The sequence below is a fragment of the Parasteatoda tepidariorum genome, chromosome 8 (assembly GCF_982258835.1).
Source record: "Parasteatoda tepidariorum strain Cologne lab strain chromosome 8, Ptep-v5.0, whole genome shotgun sequence".
Taxonomy (NCBI): Eukaryota; Metazoa; Arthropoda; class Arachnida; order Araneae; family Theridiidae; genus Parasteatoda; species Parasteatoda tepidariorum.
In genome coordinates, this window is record NC_141762.1 from 62,881,122 (window position 1) to 62,905,551 (window position 24,430).

Sequence of the window (24,430 nt, forward strand, 5' to 3'; positions counted from 1 at the left end):
AATAGAGAAAAGATACTGATTCATTTATAGAAGTCATGAACAAATCGCTATACATTATTGTCACTGATAATGCTTAGTTAAATTTGGTAATTAGCTTTACTGGTATTATGGAAATTGGTGCTGTTTCCAATAGGTACTACTGTGGAATGTTACTAATCTAATAACATAAAGCTATCGACAAGAGCTATAAATAAAAAGAAATGGAAACATTTAATCTTTATTAATTGTTTCTGTACATGTCTTTTAGTTTTGTTTGATTCTGTAGTGTTGGTTAGTGCTATGGAATCTGTTGAAATGTTCGAATCCAACTTTGATTCCGGACTCTCCCATAAACTTGACTCCGATCAATAAACGATTAAAATTACCACTAAATTCCAGGGAAGAATTAATTGTTACGATATCATCTTTTATAATTTTTTTTTAATGTAACTCAATAATATTTAACTAATTTGATTGCTAATAAAAGAAACCTCCATCTTTATTCTTTCTATTTACTCAGTTGGTAATTGAGTAGATCAGCAGATTAATATAAGCTTTTCTCTATAGTTATATGCAATACAAATATGATCTTATATTGAGTTTTGCTGTCAATACCAAATTTACAAAAATGAAAAAAATATTGGAAGATTCAGATTCTTTAATCACTTCTTAAAAATCCTAAGCTCAAAAAGTATAAAATAAAATAGTTTTAAAAAATCTTGAAAAATGACAACTTTTCTAAGGTTTTGTTAGGAAAAGTAATTATAAGGCAGTTACTGAGCGCAGTCCACCCCTGCCCTATTTCCCAGATTACGGCAACACCCTATATTTTGGGAGTCAAAAATGAGAATACGTGAAATAAATTTATTTTTTCAGAGATAAAATGTTTTCTCGATCCAATCATTAGATAAAAATTTATTTAGGGAGATTTGATTTTTTTTTTGGACAGTTTTTTAGAAACAAAAAATATGCCCTATTCCTTGAGCTACGTCTACGCTTATAGCATCATGGCAAGTAACGCTAATGCATTTTATCTTAATTCTAGCTGGATAAACTTCAAAAAAAAGGAGTTTTGCTTATTTCAATACCGTAAAACCATCGAAAAGATCAACAAATGATATTGAATAGAAAAAAAATTTCAAATCATTTTAGCTATATTAATTTAAAAAATTGGAGTTCGAACGAGATAAGTGACATTTTCAGAACGAAAAAAAGCTGTATCCGAACTATTTTATTACCAATTTATGAAATATATTTTATTAACCACTGTCAAATTTGAAATGAAAATCATGCAAAAAATCATTATCAAGTAAAAAAATCATGAAAAGCATGCTACACTAAAAATTAATGTGGTTTAGTTATGTAAAGATTAAAATGAATTCAAGGAACAGTTCAGTTACATTAAGCATATCCATATTGACGCAACCATTTTTTTATTATTTTCTCTGATTCATCGATCCCCTTAAAATGTCACTTACCTAGTTCTTAAATCAAGGTCTCTCATTGTGTCGGTATAAATTTAAGTTTCAAGCATGATAAATTTTGTACTGTATTCCTAGGCTGTTAGTTCTTACATATTTTATTAATTTAAAATACTCTAAAAGCCTTTGTTTGTGAGAGATGACTCATTAGATCAAAAGTAATTCTGAGTCATCTGTTTTTTTATTTTTTATTATTATTATTATTTTGCGCACTGTACATCATATAGAAATTCAAAATTCAATCTCGCTAAATCATGAAAAAATGCTATAATTTAATTGATTAGTAAGAGTTAAGATAATAGTGAAAATTATGTAGGAAAAAAGATAGAAATGTGGAAAAAAATAAAAAATACAGAATACAAGAAACAAAAATCATTTCAAATCAATCGGATGAAGAGGACCCTTGATCAGCGTATTATCTTGTTTTTAGGATATAACCACTTTTTATTTCGTTTTAGGAATAAAATCTTGTTTTTAAAAAGTAACAAACAAACAAGGGCATGTGTAAGAAGAAAAAAATAGTGCGTGGAGTCCCTCCGCGTGGAAGAAGTTAAACTTCGCAACCTGCGACGTTAAATGCAGAAGAATCAGCAGTCGTAGAAGGATCACTAGTTCTATTCAACAACTCTTTTTCCTGCTCCGCTCCCCTCCGTGCTCTGTAATCACGGTAATATTGTGCATTTTTCCCTCGTGGACCTCTTGAACCAGTGGAAGTGCTTGTAGTTGCCTCATCGTCTCTCCCTGGAAAATGTATTTGTATTAATTATGTACGTGAATGCGTCATAATGTAATTTAAAAAGAGAAAACCTAACAATCAATTGATATTCACAAGAGACGTACCTAGACATAACCTTAAATCCGTCGCATTGTCCGTGGGATTGTTTTCACTCATTTTTTGCAATTGTTATCCACTAAATTTGAAAATAGAAAATACTACCCTATTAAATTATTGAGTATTGAGTATAGTAAAGTGCGGCGTGCTCTCTACTTTCGCTTATAGCACTGCGTTTCAATTGGTAAGGCTTAATTTAACATATCAAGATTTATTTGAGCTCTGAGGCTCTTCATTAAAAGCTTTAATCTATTAAATTATATGTGTATCAAAACAAACTAAAAAAATATTTATAGAAAGACAATACTTTTTTGACTTTTATTATTTTTATGCTAGTGAGAACCAAAACAATATGGAAATGAATAAGGGAAAACTGGATCCTACCACGTGATTTCCCGGCCAATAAAAATGTAGCGTTAAACGTTTAACGCAACCTTGTTGGAAGTCGCATAAGAAGTATAACTTCAAAAAAGAAGGTAAAAGTGTGCATATGATACAAACTTTTTAAAGAAATGTTATCAGATTTAGTTTCTTTTTTTATTTCAACCAAATTATCAACAAGTGTATTAATAAAGCACACATCTCAGGAGCGAGGACTTTAACCCCCCCCCCCCCAGAGTTGACTTCTGCAACAGAGGACTACAAACGAATATACTGGTCATTCTTTCAAGAGAGCTATTCCTATCCATAAACCTACGCTCATTTGGCGATTGTCATCGCTCATCCTGAAGTGATAAAGACTGCCAATCTAGTCTATGGCTTCATCGATGTCGTATGGTGATAGATCAACAACACGCCCATAAGAAGGGGCAATCAGAGGAATTCGGTGAAACAACCCTTACAAAAGAGGGTTCCGATTATTCAAGGAAGTGAACAATTCGTAGTCGACATTGATGAATGGGCAACGCACTTAAGAATGAATTGCTCTGAAATGTACGGGGTTTAGTCTTATGAGTGCAAGGCTCCTCAAGAAAAGAAGCATAGTTTAGTGTATTCAGAGGAACGTGAGTAGATGTTTAAAACTGTAAGAATGGGAAGTTATGCTATTGGAAATGACGATGGTAAGTACTTATACCCATTCCATATATAGTTGAATTATTATAAAATACTAGTAAATAATTTTTAATGAGAAGATTTATTTTCGGTAATAAATTTATTGAATTGTAATGCGAATTAGATAAGTATTTCCTTATTAACTTTGCATATAAATAAATTTTTTATATTATATTTTTTATTTTATATATATATATATATATATATATAAATTTTTTTGCATACTTCTTTAGCTACACTTATTAATATCTTATAGACAGCAGGGTAGTTTATTGGCATTTGCTCAAGAGAAAAAATAAAATAGAAATGCACCAAATCTTGAATGCCAGGAAAATGACATATTACCTTAAAAGTTTAAAAAACAGTAATTTTAAGTTAATAGCAAGTAACTCAACTTTAAGCCTTTATGTTAGATGGACACCATAAACTGCTTAAATTAATTCTTTTTATCCACTGTAGAAAGAAACAAAATATTTTTTGTTGCTGATATGTACAAAATAAAATTGTGTTTAATAATCAATCACTAAATAAATAAATAACTTTGATTACATCCAAGCATATTACAATCATACATAAACTAGGTATTAGATTAATATTTGCTTTACCTCTTTACAGTATTAGCAGTTAAAAAGAATTTCTGGTAACACTTCAATGTCCTGGTATTCATAAGCCAGGAAAATGACAGCCAGGATAATGACAAATTCACTATTTCATGGCATATAACTTTACTTTATTTTGGCCGAAGACTTTTATATTCTGCAGAAAACAACAGTATTTCTTAAAATAACCCAGATAAATCTATGCAGTTTTTGTTATTAAAGATTTCAAGAAACCAGGAAAATGACAGCATAAAAACCTACTCTCCGTGAAAAATTTTTTGAAATAGATTTTGAGCTAGAAAATTGGTTCTTTATTCATGCAACAAGACATGTTCAGATAGGAGGGTATCTAATCAATTTATTAACATAAGATATTGATTCCTGAAGGACTATTTTGGTTATAAATCACTAAATAAAAGTAGCCAGGAAAATTACAGATTTTCATGGGACAAACAAATTATTGACAGAAAAAATTATTTTAAACGAAGTTTTAGTAAACAATGGCCTCTGCGCATATTCCAGAAATGCTTACATAGGATAAGATAAAAAAAAAATGGATTTTGAAAAATGTATGGGAAGTTTTTAAGCTAGTTCTTATTGAAAATATCGTTTGGGACATGCCAGGAAAATGACATTTTGATATTCAATTAAATTTTTTAAGTATGCAAAACAGTCAATGCTAGTGCAAAGTCATTTTAAAATACTAACAGCAATGCTATTTATTAATTTTTTTTAAAAAAAAGTTCTCTTAGTATTATAGTATTAGATTTTGGAGCAAGGGACAGTGAATTTCATGTTTCGTGAGAATCATCCATATATATATATTGATTTATTCACACACGTCATCAACATTGTTATATATCAGAGACGAGTTTAGGAAAATTTTAAAGAAAAACTTGTTTTAAACACTTTTTTAAGAAATTTTTTTCTTTTTGCAAAATATGCTTTTTTGGAAAATATAAAAATGTAATACTTAAAAGCTACGATTATTGCATATTTTACAGATTTTAGTTTTTATATTTATTTATTTTGCTGTGTAGAGAACTAAATGCCTAAAACAATTTTTTCAATCCTGAAACATCAGTCGTGTGATTTTAATTATTCTTTTTTAATAAAAATATTTTTTTCTTTTGCTAAACTTTCGATGCAATTATCTTATTGCTTCTAAGTATTTGAGAAGAGAATTCAATATTTAATGTTTATTTTAAGTGAAATAGCTTATGCAGGTGTGTAAGTATTAAAATAGAATTTTTCTCAAAACAAAATAACCTTTTTTTTTTAATTGATTTTTTTAATCTTTTTACGCATGGTTATATTGGAAGAGTATAAAAGCAACACGTTATGCTATTTTTATATTTTTCATGTTATTCACGTTGCTCGAGTTATGCATTTATATCTTACCTGTTCCTGATACCAATCAAAATAAAGAGATATTTAATTTCTTTTATGACATTAAGTATTTTCTAATCAAATACCCCATGAATCCTAAGAACTTTTATTAATTACCGGAATGAATAATAATTTGTTACATGAATTTATAATTAAACTAATTAGTTTACAAAACAAATGCCTATATTTTGTTGGTGATGTGTACCAGGTATTTATTAGAAATAAATCTCTTAAAATATCAGTACAATAGTACCTTAAGTATTAAGAAAATATTGTATAACTACCACTAATAATGTTAAATATTTATTCAGTAGCATATAAGAATTGTTAACTCCATTCTATATAGAAGTACCCTTTGAGAGATGAAAGATGACATTGTCGATAATAAGCTCCCCACATTGATGACCTCCAGACGTGATATGAACTCGGCAACATAGATAAATGGTCCCCATTAGACAGTTGATTTGTGAACAAAATAGCGGTCAAAAATCCGGTGAAGTGAATAAGTTTCTCCTGGCTAATAAATGAAAAAAAAAATTAATAATGGGTGAAATGATATAAATTAAAAAATAAATTTATAAATAAAACAACGTTAATCGATTAGTGGTATTCATTCATGATATGAACTCGGCAACATCGATAAATGGTCCCCATTAGACAGTTGATTTGCAAACAAAACAGCAGTCAAAAATCCGGTGAAGTAAACACGTTTCTCCTGGCTAATAAATAAAAATGAAAAAAAAATTATAATAATAGGTGAAATGATGTAAATTAAAAAATAAATCTATAAATAAAACAACGTTAATCGATTAGTGGTTTTCATTCATCGAATTCTATCTCAGAAAAAAATTCTGGAAGGGGAGTAATGTGGCGTAACTACCACTATAAATATTAAATATTAATTCAGTAGTATATAATACTTGTTAACTCAATTCTACATTGAGGTACTGTTTGATAGACGAAAGTTAACATAATTGATTCAAGCATGCCCCACAAACCTTAACATTATAATAATTTCAACATCTTGAAATCTATGTTGTTACATGTAATTAAAATCCAGCTAGTTACAAAAGTCCTAGTTAAAAATTTTTTTACAGAGATTTCAATTCTTTCAATATATATTTACACAGAGACAGGCACGAAGCTATGTGGGACATAAACAAACTAATTATGCAAAGTTTGCCAGGTACTCAAAACAAAAATATATCACGGTTAGAATAAAATACTTAAACAAATAATAAATCTGAGTTAATTAAAAAAAGTACATGAGAAAGAATTATATTTCAGCTGATTCAATGTACTCCGTATTTAATTAACTTGACGATGATTAACATTCTAACATGTGTAGAGAAATTTAGCTCATATTTAATACGCCATTTTGTTGAGAAAGATTAGTTGACGTTGTAGGTCACATGGGAGGACTTCTTTTTCTTAAAGTGCAAGTACCCAATTAAAACACTGATAAAAATTTGTAATTATTTAAGCAAAAATTTAAAAATTACACCAAACCAATGAGTATTGTGCCAACTTAATATAATTAGAGTTGATATAGTACAAACGCAAATTTATTAATATAATAATCACAACGATATGAATGGATACCTAGATTTAAAAAATAATCAACTGTACTTGAGAAAAATATATATACTATAAGAATACAGAATGAGTGACACGATAAGAAGTCATTCTACTGGTAAAAACTACATAACAATACATGTATATACAGTCGAACTCGTTTATAACGAGATCGGATTTAACGAGAACTCGGATTTACCGAGGGAAATGAGAATATTTGGTTAGATCAATGTTAAGTCTATGGAACAGAAGTCGCTTTTAACGAGCAAGACCCGGTTTTAGCGAGCAATATTTTTCTGTCTTGCAATCTTTTTTCTCATCTTTCTAGTCTTTCTGTCTTATCTTTTTATCAAAATGATAAGAAATGTGCTCGAAATAATAAAAAAAACGCGATTAAATTAATTAATGTAATTAAAGTAAGTAAGTATTAATTAAATTTTAAGTAAATTCAATCATTTGACCTCCCAAGCCCCCCTCCCTCTTCTGGTTACACGCCTGTCTTAAGTACCCGTTTATTACGAGCACTCGGATTTAACGAGTACATGTTACGGTCCCTTTGTGCTCGTTATAAACGAGTTCGACTGTATAATAATAAGTAACAGGGCTCGAAAAACCGCCCCTCTTTGGCGGTCAAAAATTTCCCGCGGACAACGAATTTCTCGAATCAGACATCAACGCGGACGACCATTTTCCCGTTAATGTTCGTGAAACACTTTCAATTTTTGTTATCTTACAAGAGTCTAGCGCCTCACTTCTAAAATGACCCTCTAATCTAGAAATCCCGTACAGCAACATACTGCGAATTGTGCATTGATGTTTTTTCCGTCTGGGAGTACTGCAGCAGTTGAAAGACTCTTTTCAGCAATGAACTTACAAAAAAACACATTACGTAAGCGTTAAACGCAATTATGAACATCCACCTAAATGGAAAACCCCTTTCAGATTTCTGTGCAGAAACCTCTGTTAATCATAGGCTTGATTGTGGAACTGGCAAACGTCATATTTGATTCATTTAAAAAACGCAGTACCCTCGGATAAATTGACATTCCAGATAACTTTACCTTTGTCATTTAAATTATTTCATAAAAGAAATACTAGGTTTTACTTTTAGTTACCTAGTACTTCTTTTATTACTGTATAATGTAATCCTAGTAGCTACTAATTGTGTAATTTATATAGATTTTTGTAATAAATAAGAAAAAATAATATTTTTATTTATTTAGATGCGACGGGTTAAATTCAAAGGAAGACGGGTACATTGTTGGACAAGCCGTCCTCGGGGACGGGTAAAAGTTTTGAGTTTTTTCGAGCCCTAATATGTAACGATTGCTTTAAATTATATAACAATTCAAAAAAGAAACTGTTTTTTTTTTGTTTTGTTTTTCTTCTCTTGAGACTTTTATATAGCCTAAAAAGTTCAATACAAATGCTAAAAATTATGCCTGGCAACATCTATCCAATCACGCTTTTATTATATTTATTTTCGTATTAAAATTTACATCAAGAAAAGTGCGAGCCCATAAAATTAAGATTTCGAGGGGAAACTTTTTTTTTTCTAAAACAATAGTCATTGCTTAAAGCAAGGAAAAATTTAAAAAAAAAGCTAAAAACAGCCCTTGAAATTAAAATTACTTTTGAACAAATAAAATTTCAGAAAAAAAATTACCTTAAATTCATTAAGGAAAATAGACTTTTCAGCAAATGCATTTCTGCAAATTGCAAAGAGTTCCATGTGGTATTTTCTACCTCAATTTTATCAGTTGAAAATTCTTGAACTATTTAACGAATGTAAAATTTTTCTTTATTCTCTCGTGCATTTTTCCTCACATTAATGCATAAATAGTATGGGGCTTTTAAGAGTTATGGGACCTAATGATACATTATTTAAATATAGAAATAATGCTTTATTTTAAGCAATTCATTTATTATAAAATGAAGAAAGTAAGCTAAGTAATTAATTTAGCTTTCATGCGTGTACTTTGCATATAAGGCTTGAGAACTTCACTTTTGCGATCATATTGAAACAAAACCAAAACAAAGTGTAAAGTTGAAACAAAGTTTAAAATAAAAAAAAAAGATGAGTTTTGTGAAAATAAAAATTTTTTAATAGATATATTAGATGGTAATTAAAAAGCGAAAATTGCTCGATCTGCTAGGCTTGTACTTCATGAATCAAACATATGACATTATAAATGGTTGTTTGCAATTCTTTCCGGAATATTCTTTATTGATGAATCCATACATTCATAAAATTCAATTAACTGGTTTAAAAAAATTAAGTAAGTGAAGAGGAACGAAAATCCTCGAGCTGCAGTAATTAACTTATATTTTTATTAAGTTCTCTTACGACATTGTATTTAGAGTATTTTGCACAAATTTGAAATATGGTCGGAAGAGGAAATTTTTGCTTCTGGAAAGTCATTCCTTGATGGTTATGTGGTGTTTTTCAGACAGATGGACCTGGAATTAATTAGCTTTTAAATTTTCTAAAATACTGTTTTTTTCTGGAATAATATTTTATAATTTTATATTTTTGTATTTGATAATTTATTCAAGGCAAATGCCTGAATGAGATATATGTTATGTAGAAAAACCATTTAAAGTTCCTTAAAACTTGAAGATGAAAGAAAAAATGTTTTAAAGCAATCAATAAAATATACATAATAATAAAAATAACTGATATGTAATGTAAATTTTTTTATAAATCTATCTTCATTTATTTTATTTATTTTTCAATACTAAAATTTTGAGGAACCTTTTTTTTTTAATATACATTCACATTTAAATGGGTGAAGCCTAATATAGTTTCTGAAGGCTTTTTTCTCAAGAGTTATAATTATGATATTTATTTAATTTATGTGGTGTGAGGACTGTCCCTGATAATGGTACATCAGATTTTAACCAAGTTCTTTTTTATTACTCAAAAATAAATTTTCAATCACAAATTTGTAGTTCTATGTGTAACAAAGATGCTAAATATTTATTAAAAGAATCATTTTGTAATATTCTTTACTTAATTAGACTTTGTGTATTTGAATAAATTCTTATGGGCGTTAAAACCGTACATTTGCTCAATTTTTTTTTCTTCAGCATATTAATCGCTAAAAAAGTGTGTATAAAATTGAGTAATTCGAAAAAAAATTTAGATACTACCCAGTTGTAATCCTCAAATGGTAAAATAATTTTTAAAATCATGGAAGTAAATTAAATTAAATAAACATAAGGGTGTAACAAATTAAAATAAATTCAAAAGGTAGGAATTATTTTGTCAAACTAAACAGTTATCAAAATATCTTTCAATGCCCAAGTACATAAAATTTTCATTGGAACGTAGAAAAATAGATTTCAGTTGCCTTTTTTAAGTTTTTTTGTTGACAAATTATTCGAATTATTGTTGTTTGCAAGATAATCAATTACTATTTGTGGAAAGAAAAACAAAATTCACACTTTATAGAATAGAATATATTTATTTAAAAAAATCTGTAAGGCAATGTTGTTTATTCTTAGCATTTTTAAACGCAATTTATAAAAAAGTAAGATTCTCAAGGGCCCTTTGAATGCCTGGGGCGCCCGGGCACTGCCAAGGTGTGCCCATGCGTAAAGACGGTACTGCACTTCAGCTTCTTTTTTTTTTTAAATTATTAAAATGTATTAATAACATTTAGTATAACTAAATACGATCAATAAGAGTTTTTAATGCTTATCACTTTTTATGTATCGTCCATAGCTAAAAACTGAAATCTTTCATCATACTGCAAATTCAAACAAAATATAGAGTCAATGATACCGTATAACTTACGTATATCAATATACGACTTCTCATATTTTATGCTTGCCACCTGCAATTTCCAGTTGATCCAACTACACGAAATTAGCACTGCACTATACCACAAAGACGTAGTTAATAATTGGTATTCAAAGATGTATTCAATAAACGATATGTTAAAAATATCTTAAGTTAAAAAAAGTATAAAAATTTGCATTTTAAAAGCAAAAAGAAAGAAAAAAAAATCGTAACAGAATAGAATTAGACATAACCTGATTATTGTGAACAATACTCGATTTCTTCTTAACCCTCCTGGCGGTGGACCCGAAATAACTCGGACATGATTTCTACACGAAAGGCGGCAAGCCCAAAATAACTCGGGTTGCCTCTCTAGTGGCGGGCCCGAGTTTTTGGCTGGTAGTTCATAGTATGTTAGCAGTTTAATTGTACCGATAGTAAAAGTCTGTTTTGAAGGGAAAAAATATTAATTTTATGTTTTCTTTTGCTAATACTGAATCAAACATTTTGTTGCTTTTGTTGTTATTTTACTTCTATTTTTTTTAAAATTGAAGTTAAAGATGGAATTAAAAATTAGTCCTAATTAAAAATCCCTTGAATTATCGTAACTGAAATTCATACAGAAATAAAATAAAAAAATTTTGAACAGACTACGAAAGACAACTATTGAATTTTTAAACAATAACTTGTAAATTCAAAAACATTTTTGTTAAAAAGAAAAAAATCATTGAGCTACAAAGAAACGGATGATATTAAATATTTGTTTAAGTTCAATTTTAATTGAAATTAAGTTTATATAAAAACCATATAATAATATTTTGAAACAATTTTTCTCAGCCAAACTCTGTTTATTTTTTGTGACAATTTTAATTTTATCGAATACTATCAAGTGTTAATAATGCGCTCAAAATTCTTAAAACTAAATATGATACTTTTTTCTTGCGTCATAATAAAGGAATTTAATAAATTGCAATTAAGCATTAAGTTTTGGTAGCTTAAATTATTTAACAAGAAACTACTTCAAAGTCTTCTCATGTACTAATGAACTTATTCATTATTTAATAAACTAATATGGCTTGCATAAAAATGTATTCCGAACAAACTAAGCAAAAACAAGACTAAGTAAAAAATCAGAGGATAAAATAATTTCTATTTTTTTTTTTAAATTTATTTAAACGAAATTTTGTAAATACTATTCTTATGTATTTGTTTCCAATTTCTGATTCAATTATAATCAATTTATATCAAGGACAATAATAAAAGAAAAAGGCTATGCAAAGTTAATTTATGTGAATTACTCAGTTTTTTACTATTACATAGACTAAGACCAAAAAACAGGTCAAACAATCTAGTATTTATTTAGCAAGGAGTATAAAACTTTTCTTCAATAGAGAAAATTGTAGAAGTTATTTTTATTGAATAATTTAACAAAATAAATATATATTCAAACAGTACTTCGAAGGGTTTAAAAAATGTTTATTTTTTTTACTGAGGAATTAATTTTAAATGGAATTTGACAAAAACAACACATTTGTTTCTACCATGGAAAATCTGATAGTCCTGCAATTTTTTAGTGCTGACAAAATTTAGAACAATTCTGCTCATCTAACTTTATACATATTTATTATATAAACTACCACTGTGTAAAATTTATCGCAAAAGCTTAAAATGTAACAGTCTTTGTTTGTTTAGAGAGTTAAATTTTATTAGCTGACCTTTAATGAAGAATGGCAGAAAAAAAATTTCATTATTATTAAAAGTTATTACAGTGTTTTAAGAATGTATGAGTTAGTTGTTGGTAAAATTATTGAAAACATCATTGAAGATGTCACAATAAAAAATTTTCCTTTTAAAATACAATCCTGAAAAATATTCAAAAATTCTAGTTAGGACAGATAAAATATCTGCGAGATAAAGCACGAATAACTTTCTAAATACATACACATATTTAGTTTTATTTCTTATTGCTTTTCTATTATACTAGGAGGCTTCGCCCCCTGCTCGCTGCCGCACGCCAACTCCCGGAATTGCTTTCGCAGTTCATTTCGGATTGCTTCGCAATCCGATGCTCGCTTTGCTCGCGCATTGGATATTTTCTTAACGTCTAGTTTTTGTATACTTTTTTGAACACTGAAGTTCCGAAAACTTTTCATTGTTGAAAATTCTAAACCTGTGCATTTCAATATTAATTTGAAATTGAAAACAGTTCACATATTTTTCTTAATCACACTATTCTAAATTTCAGTTGTTGAGAAAAGTAACTTTTGTAAGTTTTGTTTTAAAGTCTTTCCCACCAGAGGGCTAAAACCATGAGTTGTAAGACAATATGAAATAGTACTGAAAGCCGGATGTAAAGCATCGGCTTTGATGAATTATAATTTTGTGAGAATTTTTTTGATAATTCGGTGAGAATTCACCCGATTAGACATATGATGCTCACTGCGTGCTCTTGCACGCCGAAGCCTATAAATTAAAACGTATTAGCGTTTTATATAATATAGATTAGCCATATGATGCTCTCTACGTGCTCTTGCGCGCCGAAGCCTATCAGTTAAAAATGAAAGCTGTTGCCAACGCGAGAAAATAAATATCATCGGTTTTATTGATACATACGTATTAGCGTTTTATATAATACTAGGAGGCTTCGCCCCCTGCTCGCTGGCACTCGCCAACCCCCGGAACTGCTTTCGCAGCTCATTTCGGATTGCTTCGCAATCTGATGCTCGCTTTGCTCGCGCATTGGATACGTTCTTAACGTCTAGTTTTTGTATACTTTTTTGAATACTGCAGTTCCGAAAACTTTTCACTGTAGAAAATTCTAAACCTGTGCATTTCAATATTAATTTGAAATTGAAAACAGTTCACATATTTTTCTTAATCACACTATTCTAAATTTCAGTTGTTGAGAAAAGTAACTGTTGTAAGTTTTGTTTTAAAGTCCTTCCCACCAGAGGGCTAAAACCATGTGTTGTAAATCTATATGAAATAGTACTGGACGTCGGATGTAAAGCATCGGCTTCGATGAAGATAATTTTGTGAGAATGTTTTTGATAATTCGGCGAGAATTCACCCGATTAGCCACATGATGTTCACTACGTGCTCTTGCACGCCGAAGCCTATCAATTAAAAATGAAAACTGTTTCCAACGCGAGAAAAGAAATATTATCGGTTTTATTGATACATACGTACGTATTAGCGTTTTATATAATATAGAAGATATGAGGCTGATTTTCAAAGGACAAATTTATTTTCAAAAATTTTTTTTCCTATTAAAGCCTTTTATTTGTATACACTATTTTTTAATTTCGGACAATAAATAAATTGTTTGGTTTTAATTTGCTTATTGTTAGTTAAGTTCTATTCCCTCCATATATGGCAACGTTACTTTTAAAAAGTAACGAGTAAAAGTACAAGTATTTTTAAAAAAAGTAACGAGTAAAAAGTAAAAAGTTCTTATTTTAAAAAGTAACGAGTAAAAAGTACAAGTACTAAACAAAAAAAGTAACGATTTAAAAGTACATTTCTAGGAAATCGAAAATTCAAAGTAACCTAAAATTTTATTGAGTAATATTCTTATGTTCTTCAATGTTTTTGCAAAATTGGTTTTATTTATTTAATTATTTTTAATTTTGAAAGTTATGGACATTAATTTACTTTCAAATTCGGAGGAATGTTATAATATAATTTTATGATATAATCGTATAATATAATTTTAAAATCAAATATAATTTTAATATTAAACTTTTTATGGATTTGCACCAAAAAGAAATTTTATCTATTGATTTTAATTTTTAGTTTATTATTTTTATTTATTTAAATTACCATTAATTTAAAATTGTTTTACTATATAGAAACGCGTTTTAAAAGCACAAAAATAAACAAAGCAAACATGGGGTTTCAGATAGCTTTGTGATCTTTGAGCTGGTAATAAATAATTGAATGTGCTGTATAAGTTGAAACAGAACAGTCTACAGTTTTATTTGTAACAATGGCTAATGCTGAAGTCATGCGAGAAAATCATTTTCCGAACATTTCTGCCAAACGGAATGATTAAAATTTGTAAACGAATTTTAGTAGACAGCGGCTAAATTAATATCTTCGAGTTTTCAAGAGTTAAAATAGTAAAATAGTTTTCAGTAGCACAAATAGTTCCGAAGTTCTTAGAGATTTGACTGGGCGTTGTTTGACAAGGTCGGGCATAAACATAATTTTAGTAAAAAATGTACTAGGGAAAAATGTATTTAGTAAAAAATGTATTAAGACAAAAATGTATTATTAGTGAGATCAAAAAGAAAATTGAAAAACCTAATAACAAAATCCAACAATTTTTATTTAAAATGTATTAAACAAATGCATAAAACTCGAAAATGAACGAAAATAACTTCTTAATTAATATTTTTATTCATTTTGCAAAATAATTGCATTTTGACAGCATTTTTTAAAATTTTTTGTTTAGAAAGCTTACCGAGTTTTAGAAAAAAGTAACGATTTCATTCGACATTTCCGTTACAAATACTTGCACTTTTTCCCAAAAAAAGTAACGAAAGTACAAGTAAAAGTACTATTTTTAAAAAGTAACGAAGTACAAGTAAAAGTACGTACTTTTTACTTGTACCGGCGGTACAAGTAACGAAAGTAAAAGTACTGCCATATATGATTCCCTCCTTTTTCGAAACACATACATAAATACGCTTCTCATTGCAAACTAAGATGCAATCATTTTTCTCCAGAAATGCTTCCTTGTTAGCTGACACTCAGAAAAAGAGAGAAATTTGGCAAAAATAGAGTGTCAAGTATTCAAAGAGTGATTTGTTTTCTTTCCAGAACCGTGCAGAACTAGGAATTTTTCTTGTAGCTGTTCCATACAATTAGCAAGTATTGGGCTGAGATCTTAGTGTAGAAAACGCCATCCATTGGGCTGAGATACAGGAAATAGCCCCCTTCAGAGAAGTAAATCTTCCTCGTTCATACCACTGACCGTCCATTTAACCATGCATTCACTACTCTAACTATTGCTATCATCTTCGAAGAATTTCTTTCAACATTTACTTTCACCTTTTGAAAACTAACGCTTATCCTGCTGACTCCAAGATACCTTCAGTTTCTTTAGAATTTATTATTACTTCAAAAGAAAGCGCAGAAGGAACCGTGTTACTTTTTCTGCACTTCCCTAATAAAATGACTAAAAATAATTCATCAACAGTATATCAATCTGATTTCTATTCTTGTTTCAGAATGAATGTTTTACTAAATTAGAATATAAGTTGGAACTTTAATAGGGGTATCAGAATAAATAAAGTTGTATTTATATTTACTGAGTATACAATTATATTCAGGGGTCTGTTCAGAGCCTTCGAGCCATTACAATCTGCCCTCTATCAAAGTCGCTTAAGGCCTGGTTTCTTAGGACAGGACGCCGTCAGCTGGAAATGAGCGCTAACCTCTGATTGGTCCATTTGTGAGTTTGATAGTATATGTCATCGAACGCTCATCTTGAACTACAATTGCCGTCCAACTCAACTGCAGTTGGATTACAACGTGACGTTAACCACAGAAGCAATGGCCGACAACATCCAACAGCACATTGAAATCAGCCAAGATTTTGATTTTTACATTAAACATAGCTTCTTCATTAAACATAGCACTCTTCATTTAGCTCAGCTATAATGTGTTTTTTCTTGAACAAAGTCATTATTTGTTCTCTAAAACACTGGTCGACAATAACAAATACAAATTCAAAATAAATATTTGTTTACGTTATTAACGCATGCGCAATCAGAGATAATGTCTGCGTTGGACCGACTGCTCACGCTGAGCTAACAAAAAAGTATTTTTTTGGCGTCAGCTCTACGTGAACTTTCCGCTGACGCCCAGATAAGGCGCTAGTTCTAAGAAACCAGGCCTTGAGCTAACAAACCAGTAGTTTGTTGGCGTCAGCGGGACGCCCAGATAAGGTGCTTGTCCTAAGAAACCAGACCTTTAGATCCGCAGCACAGAAGTAAGTCACACACAGAAGTAAGTGAAGGAATGATTCTTCAGGAATGCTGGAAATAGGTGTAATCTCGGCTTATAGCTATCGAAATTAAAAAGTCTTAAGTTGAGTAGGCATAAATTTCAAGATGAAATAAATGAAAAAGTTCATCACAGCATTAAGCTGTGGAGGTCGTGTAAGAAGATGACTTGAGAGCAGTGGAAATCCACATCATTTCTGTGACTCTGGGAGGAGGGAGCGAAGCAACTTAACAAGCTCTTTTAACGGTTCTTTCATTTCCTGGAAGAGTCTTAGAAATCTGGTAGCAGAGTCTGTGGCATTCTTGGCTTTCCTTTCTTTAGGGTGCTTCCTGGGTCTTGCACCACACCCCGAAAAACAGGCTGGGTGCTCACCATTACCGTTGACACAGGTTCAGTGGATGGTTTTGTACATTCGTACGTGTTGTGGTCTTTGGCGCATTTCATGCAGGCGGGAACTGTGGCTGCACAACTTCGCTGAGTATGTCCAAATTTCTGACATTTGTAGCATTGGACTTGAAATCGTCCGCCTCTGAAACGTTCGATTTGAACTGGTCTCTCAAGGATAGATCTGATGTTATAGATATTTCGACTCTTGCTTGTTTCCCATTGGATGATGAGGAATAGTGGGAGGGGCCTAAGCTCCTCCCCACTCCTTCTCTTGAGCTGCACTATCTTTTCCGGAAGAAATCCGAATTCTTTGAGATATTTCTCTAATATGATTCTTCAGACTCTCCAGCAACAGTTAAATACCACTTCTACCTGATCACGTGCCTTCCACGTCATCCAGGAGAGTTCATTGCAGAATGTAGGGGTGGTCATAATGTTTCGGCTCTTGAATGAATATATATATATCAATTGAGCAACTGCAAAAAAATTTTGTAATTACCCCCACAGACAGAGCTAACAATAATTATGCAATCTTGTGTAAAAAATTCTATGTGGAACTTTTAAATACGGAGTTAAAAAGTAGTAAAAATTTTAAACTTCGTAATTTAAATAATAATATTGTCATTAAAATTTTTTTAGCATTTAGCAAAATGATTTTATAATTTATTAAGCATAATAAGATTAATTTTATTACCGCTTATGATTTTCAAGATCTTTTCAATAGCATTCCCCTTTCTAAACTAAAAGATGTCCTTTTGAATTATTACTATGATTTGAAAAAATCTTTAATTGCGATTTTGATTTTTGGGAAATTCCAATTAATTTTTGTCTTTTTAATAATTATCTTTAAAATGGAAAAAGATATTTTTTTTCAAACTGATGGAAAACCGGAAGGATCTAATTTTTCATCTCTCTTAGGTAATTTATTTTTGCACTAAAAAAAATTGTACTCTTAATATTATATTTGTTTTTAGATTTATTGATGATTTAATTATGTTCAATTTTCATGAATATACTTTTTTATTAAATAATATTTACCCCTAGGAATTAACCTCGCTTCGTAATCATAATGATAGTTTTAATTTTGTGGATTTGGATATTATAAAAGAGGAAAATATCTGCAATGTTGGTCTATTCGATAAAAGAAATTATTTTTATTGTAGAGCAAATAAACTAATTACTTGGAATTCTAATGTTCTTAAAAATATCTATTTAAATACCATTTTTAATCAAATGAATAGAATTAAAAGATTATGTAGTAATGTTCAGTTATCCAAGTTTTGATAAAAAAAAAAAAAACAATGGCTAGCCAAATAAAGTAATTAAAATCTGTATAAAAACGTTAATTGTATGTTATTGTTAATAAATTTACTAAAAAATTCTTCGTTAATTTATACAATTTTTACCGTGTGCAAATCCATTTCGGGCAAATCCTTGGCTGAAATTATGCGCATAGCAGACAATTCATATTTCCTTCTCTCTCTCTCTTTTCTGCTTTATTTATTTTTTTCTTAAATAAAAGTTAATTTTCGAAAATTATTAATTGGCAACTTCTTTAAATTATCCAGTATAATATTACCTTGCATACATCCATTTTCAGGCCCATCCTTGGTAACTAACAAATCAAACGCACTTCAGTAAGAACGCACTATGAAAAACTCTCTATTTACGCTTTTACCTCAATTTGCGCTTCTGTTTTCATATTTCATAATCTGCCTTCCACTTAACATTAATTTTATTCTGTCCCAATCCACTAACAGAGATGTTTATTTTTTCTCGCTTCAACCCCAAATCAAAACAAGTATCAGAATTTAAATAATTCGATTGACTGCCATTGTCCAACAATGCTCTAACTAAAACATATTTATTTTTAAGCGGACTCCATATGTTAATTAAAGCAGTTGATAGAAGAACTAATTTATTACTATTTAGACTACGAGTTGAGAATGCGTGGGAAACGCTACTCTCTTTCGATTTCTCCGAGTCAGCAATTTTACCGGCTTCAGAAATATTACTCAATACATTTGGCGCGAGGGTTGGGCATTGTTTTGGAATATCTGAACTTGATTTCATAGTCTCAAGCGGGCGAGAATTATCTCTATGAAGTAAATCGGGATGTTTACAGTTACAAAATTTCGAAAAACAATTAATGCAAAGCCTTAATTTTTTAACTTCTTTAAATCTTTTTAAAGGGGAAAGATCCAAAAATAATGGACAATTATGCAGTTTATGCGGTTTTTTACACAGCAAACATTTCAAACTAGATTTTAGAATAAAAGATTTACTTTTATTTACGGGATGGAGTTCCGATTTATTTGGCTGCGCACCTTGTAAATTCTCTAATAACTGAGCTCTTTTATGAAGAAAGTCCAAAAACTTATCCCATTCGGGCAAATCAGAAGTTGTTAGAGACATTTCGAATTCCTTGCGCGTATTTTTATCTACTTTTTGTAGAATAATATTCATTAGCAATTGATAACATAATTCGTTAGTTTCTAATTTCAAAAGCTTTAAACCTCTTAAATTACGGTTTAACACATAAATAAGATTTCTTATGTCTTTAAAAGAATCATTTGATAACTTTTCTAAGTTCAAAATATTAGAAATATAACTATTTACCACAATACGCTTATTCTCATATCTATCAGTTACGACTTTCATTAAAGATTCAAATGAATCTTCACTAGTTTCTATATGTTTAGCATCGCCCTTAAGCGATGATCTCAAATTAATCAACTTTGGTAAATCAGACAATGAAAAATTATTAGATATCAAACTATCAAATTGTTGAATAAAGCTTGGTCAATACTCAACTTGTCCATTAAATGTAGGCAAATCAATATCTAGTAACTTCAAATTCATTTTAGTTACAATAGAATCATTGCCTCTAACTTCATTATGTTGACACTTAAGTATAAAGGTTTGCAAGCTTACCTTTATATGTTCTATAGATTCTTCTAAATTGTCCGTTTCAGCTTCGAAATTGGGCAAATCTTTTTCATCGAGGGAGGCATAGTAATCCAATTTTAATTTCTCTAGTTTATCACAAGTATCCAAAACGTTTTCTAATTTGCATTGAAGCAATAATAGTCCAGCTGTTTCGGCTTTCTCACGAACAAATGTCGCTAATTTGGTTATTCGACCTTTCAAATAACCCTTTCTGCGACTAAGCACAGTCTTTTCAGATTTTTTGTCTTCTTCACCACTACTGCTCATTATGAAGAAAACGAAATGAAACTACGCATTCCACAACAAGCCGAAAGTTCGACGTCTACGGTTCTACTAGGATCACTTCATTATGTACACGATTGCACACAGTGTGCTGGTTCATTGAATACTAGAAGTTTAACAAACAATACTTTATTTAACAATTGTAAATAAAATCAAAACAAAATCATTGCACTATTGCAATGGTAGCCACGATTGACTCAAACAAGAGTTCAAGAGCAACTGACTAGTTCGAAACAATTACAACAGATGGCGTTTCGCTTAAGATCAAACAACGCTAACAGATGTTTCATCTGAATTCCATCTTTCTAAAACTGAAGTAATATGGAACATGTGGTGAAAATTCACTTTAAACAAGGAGAGTAAATAAATAAAAATAAATAATACTAAAATACAGAAATAAATAATACTCAAACAGAAAATTTAATAATTCAAATGGAGATTGAACTGTATGAAGCAGAAAACAAATATAAAATTATTGAAACGGAAGAAAATATAAAATTATTTTTGTGTAAAAATAATTTTTTTATTTTATTTTATTTTTCCTTTGCTTTAACACACATACACACATCCATATTCACATGTACGTATCTGTCTTAAACTATTAAAAATGAAAGGAGAAAACTTCTCAGACAAATACAAAACATAAACTTCAGCAAAATTACAAAGCAATATAAATAAATTATAAAATTTATCGAGAAATTATTATCCTTATTTACAGAAAATTAAAACTTCCCGGATGGTGAATGTAAGATTGAAAAAAATACATCAAAACAAAAATTTTCTTTGATGCAATCTAAAAAGCGTTTGATTTTTCTTTTATCATATTTTATGATTAATTATTTTTTTTTTATAACTTTTTATTATATTGGTATAAGTTTTAATCATTTTTTAATTCGGTATTATGACTTTATAAATTGCCTACGTTTTTAGAAATTATATTTTTCTCAGAATTTTTATAATTATATTTCTTCATATATTTACTGTTCAATATACTTATATATAGCACCGATTATTAAAACTAAGTTACTTTAATTAATTATATTAATTCTACACACATAAATAAAAATTTATATTCTTCTTGGTGTTCTAAATTGAAACGAATTAATTGTAAGATATAAGTTAATCCCCAGTATCTTGTAAACACCTTTTTTTACATGCAAATAAATAGTTAGAATGTTTATTCTGAATATTTCACAACCAAACTAAGAATGGGTTTAAAAATAAAAGACCCCACATTGTTCAACTACATTGTTCAGTTTTGCTAGGGGAAGGATGGCATAGTGTAACTGACTCTCTATCATATATCACTGTCACTGTACCAATGCACTCCTCCCTCAAAGCGACGCCCCCAAAGTTTGGCACGTACAATTCTGATTTTGCCAATTCCGGTTTTCCATCTGGGTATGGTGACCTCTTAACTACAAACGGAAAAAAATGGGGTAAGCATTCTGTGGGCTGTCTTATAGGTCTCGCCTAAAAGTTTCTCCCCTACCTGAATGATTGATGGAGTGGGCGGAGGGGTTCTATTGAAAAACTGCACCTGTTCCCGTTGATCATTACTCGCCAAATCTTTATGATGCCAACGACGATAAAGGGTCTCAAATGGAAAACTGATTTACCTCGATTTTGAGAGCCATAGTTGATTAATTCTTCCTTTAGTGGGAGAGTGAAACTTGTTGAATTTTTCGGATGCGCAAGGGATTTTTAGGGATTTGAGTTTAAACATTACACGACATTTCCGAGTGTTTTTTTATGGGTACCGTTCAAATGACAAGGGGGGGGGGAAACTCCGATGCTAACTTTTTGAAGATTATCTATACATATCGTGTGTCTTCGTACATTTTTTATACTTAAATTTAAAGGACATACTGCATTGCATTATCCGATTGAAAATGCTGGGAATAATCAAACTGTAGCATTTGCTTTTTTATTTATTTTCTTTTAAAACCTCAAAACGATAGTATAAAAAAAATCGGTAAACCACAATGATAGTTATTTATGGAATTCAAGTGAAGATGCTACCGTTCATAAAAGGTGCTTTATGAATAGTAACATGATATTACCATAAAAGATGCTTTATGATTAAAATTTTCTTTCTATGTTATATTCAAAAAACTCATAAACATTAAAAGACTCGATAAAAAATTTTTTTTACAAAATAATAAAGCAAAAGATTTAAAAAAAAAAGATATTTGAGGCACTTCAGTTTTATAAAGCAATGCTTTCAATTTTTTTTTCTTTTTTTTTTAAAGAATGCTTTCGTTGCTGTTGATTCATTTGTCGTCGTCGTAAAATGTAGGCGAAAAATTACAAAGGTAGCATATTAACAGAGATGCCAACTGCTCCGGACAAGTCAAAATAATTTAAAAAACGGTAAATAACTACAAATTAAATTTTGCAAACATTTAACTATTTTTGCTTGCTTTTTAAATGATATAGCATGACATAAGTACTATAAAATGGTGATTTACATAAGCCTACGAATTATTTAGAAATAGTGGTGGATTAAAATATACTAAATCGAATTTATTAAATCCAAAATCTCAATTGATTAACTACCACTTTAAAATATTTATTTGCTGTCCGGAGCAAGTTGGCATATCTGTATTAATAATCTTTTGACGTAGATTGGAGACTGGTGTCCGTCTTAAAAAAAAAAAAATTCTGATGCTCTAATTATAAGCAAATATATATTTAGGTATTTTTTAATTATAAAAAACACTCGAATAGTTACTAAAAATTAGTTTAGATTATCAGGAAATAACTTGTGCATTTTTTTAAAAAGCGTTATTCGAAAGTTTTTTTATTTTTTCTAAAATTGTATCAATAATTCTTACTCAAAAGTATATCAATAATTAATTTTGTAATTTCAATAATGAATAATTGTTTTTCTAAATTTAAATCTAAATATGTGCACATTTGAAGATTGTTTGGAAGTGTCATGTTTAGAAAATTTTAATTTTATCGCAGGAAAAACAACGGTGTTTCATGTTGTATTTCGTAATCATAAATTATTAAAATGCTAAATATAATATTTTCACTTATTTTGACTTCAATTATTCTAAAATAATGAGAAAATATAAAAATTCCAGTAAAAAAAATTAACGATTTAAAATATTGTAGAGTAAAATAAGTGAAAGAGTAAAAGAGTGAATCAGTACAGGAATAAAAAGTATTAAAAATTAACAAAACAAAAAATCCTTTATGAGCACCTGTTATATTGGGTATGGGTTGATAAGGAGTTGAATTTCCAGTTTTGTTTGTAAAAGAGGGGAGAGATAACACCACTATCTTTATCACTTTTTAAGGTTGGCACCAAGATTTACATGCAAACAAAATGGCTCAGTTTGAGTATGTCGAATTAATTCGAGGTGGTAAATTAGTTTTATTTAATGAATATTTATGTAGAATAAGGATGAAACACAGAACGAAAATCTATTATAAGTGTATTTCAGATGATTGCAAAGCTTCCTTAATTCTAGAAAATAATCATATAATACGTCATAAAGCTCAGCATACCCATGCGCCTGACAAGGCGCATGGGTATGCTGTTATGCTGAGCTTTACAACTGTACTGGTTTATCAAAAGTTGTATAGCATGTAATTATTTAAAAAAAAAGCCTATTTCAAACAATGTCAACATCTTTGTTTTTTCATTTGTTATTACATTTTGCTAATGCTCTTTTGTGTCGCCATTTTGTTTTCTTTGCTCGTCCAGATACTTTATCCTCTTTTAATAGTTCTGATTGTTCCACGCAGTTAAACTTTGTCTGCAGTAATTACTTCCTTATAAATACCAGTTTTTTTGGATTCATTAAATTAAAAAATTCTCTCAGATGTTCTGAATACCCGCCCATGAATATTCCCCGATGGGCCATTATTTTTTTAATCGTTTAATAAAAGTCGTCAAGTCAAATTTATCAAATATTCTAAACTTAAAGGGGGAAAAATATTGATCCTATGTGAAATGGAAATAATAGTAGTTTACATATTCTTCAGATTATTGATTATACAAGTCAATCAATTAAAAATTCGAAAATTGAAACAAATTACAGTTTGTGCATACATTCAAGACTATTTTTAATGCTTACGAACCTTTACGAATATT

General features: G+C 29.6%; 2 protein-coding genes across 6 annotated transcripts in view; one reads left to right on the top strand and one right to left on the bottom strand.

Moving 5' to 3' along the window:
- Nucleotides 1–20,319, bottom strand: part of LOC147806197 (uncharacterized) — a 45,603-nt gene extending 25,284 nt beyond the window's left edge. Inside the window, exon 1 of the mRNA XM_087168992.1 lies at nt 20,026–20,319. Within this exon, the coding sequence (XP_087025118.1) occupies nt 20,026–20,307 (282 nt within the window). The 5' untranslated portion in view covers nt 20,308–20,319. The remainder of the gene's footprint in view (nt 1–20,025) is intronic.
- LOC107437409 (short-chain specific acyl-CoA dehydrogenase, mitochondrial-like) overlaps nt 1–24,430 on the top strand; it is a 119,288-nt gene that overhangs the window by 10,662 nt on the left and 84,196 nt on the right. Inside the window, exon 1 of one of the 5 annotated variants that reach the window (XM_087168988.1) lies at nt 3,051–3,353. The exons of 1 other annotated variant lie outside the window; for it this stretch is intronic. In XM_087168988.1, coding sequence (XP_087025114.1) covers nt 3,333–3,353 — 21 coding nt within the window. In that variant the 5' untranslated portion in view covers nt 3,051–3,332. Of the gene's footprint in view, nt 1–3,050; nt 3,354–24,430 lie in introns of those variants that run through there. 3 more of the 5 variants (XM_087168987.1, XM_087168989.1, XM_087168984.1) reach the window with 3 other exon arrangements.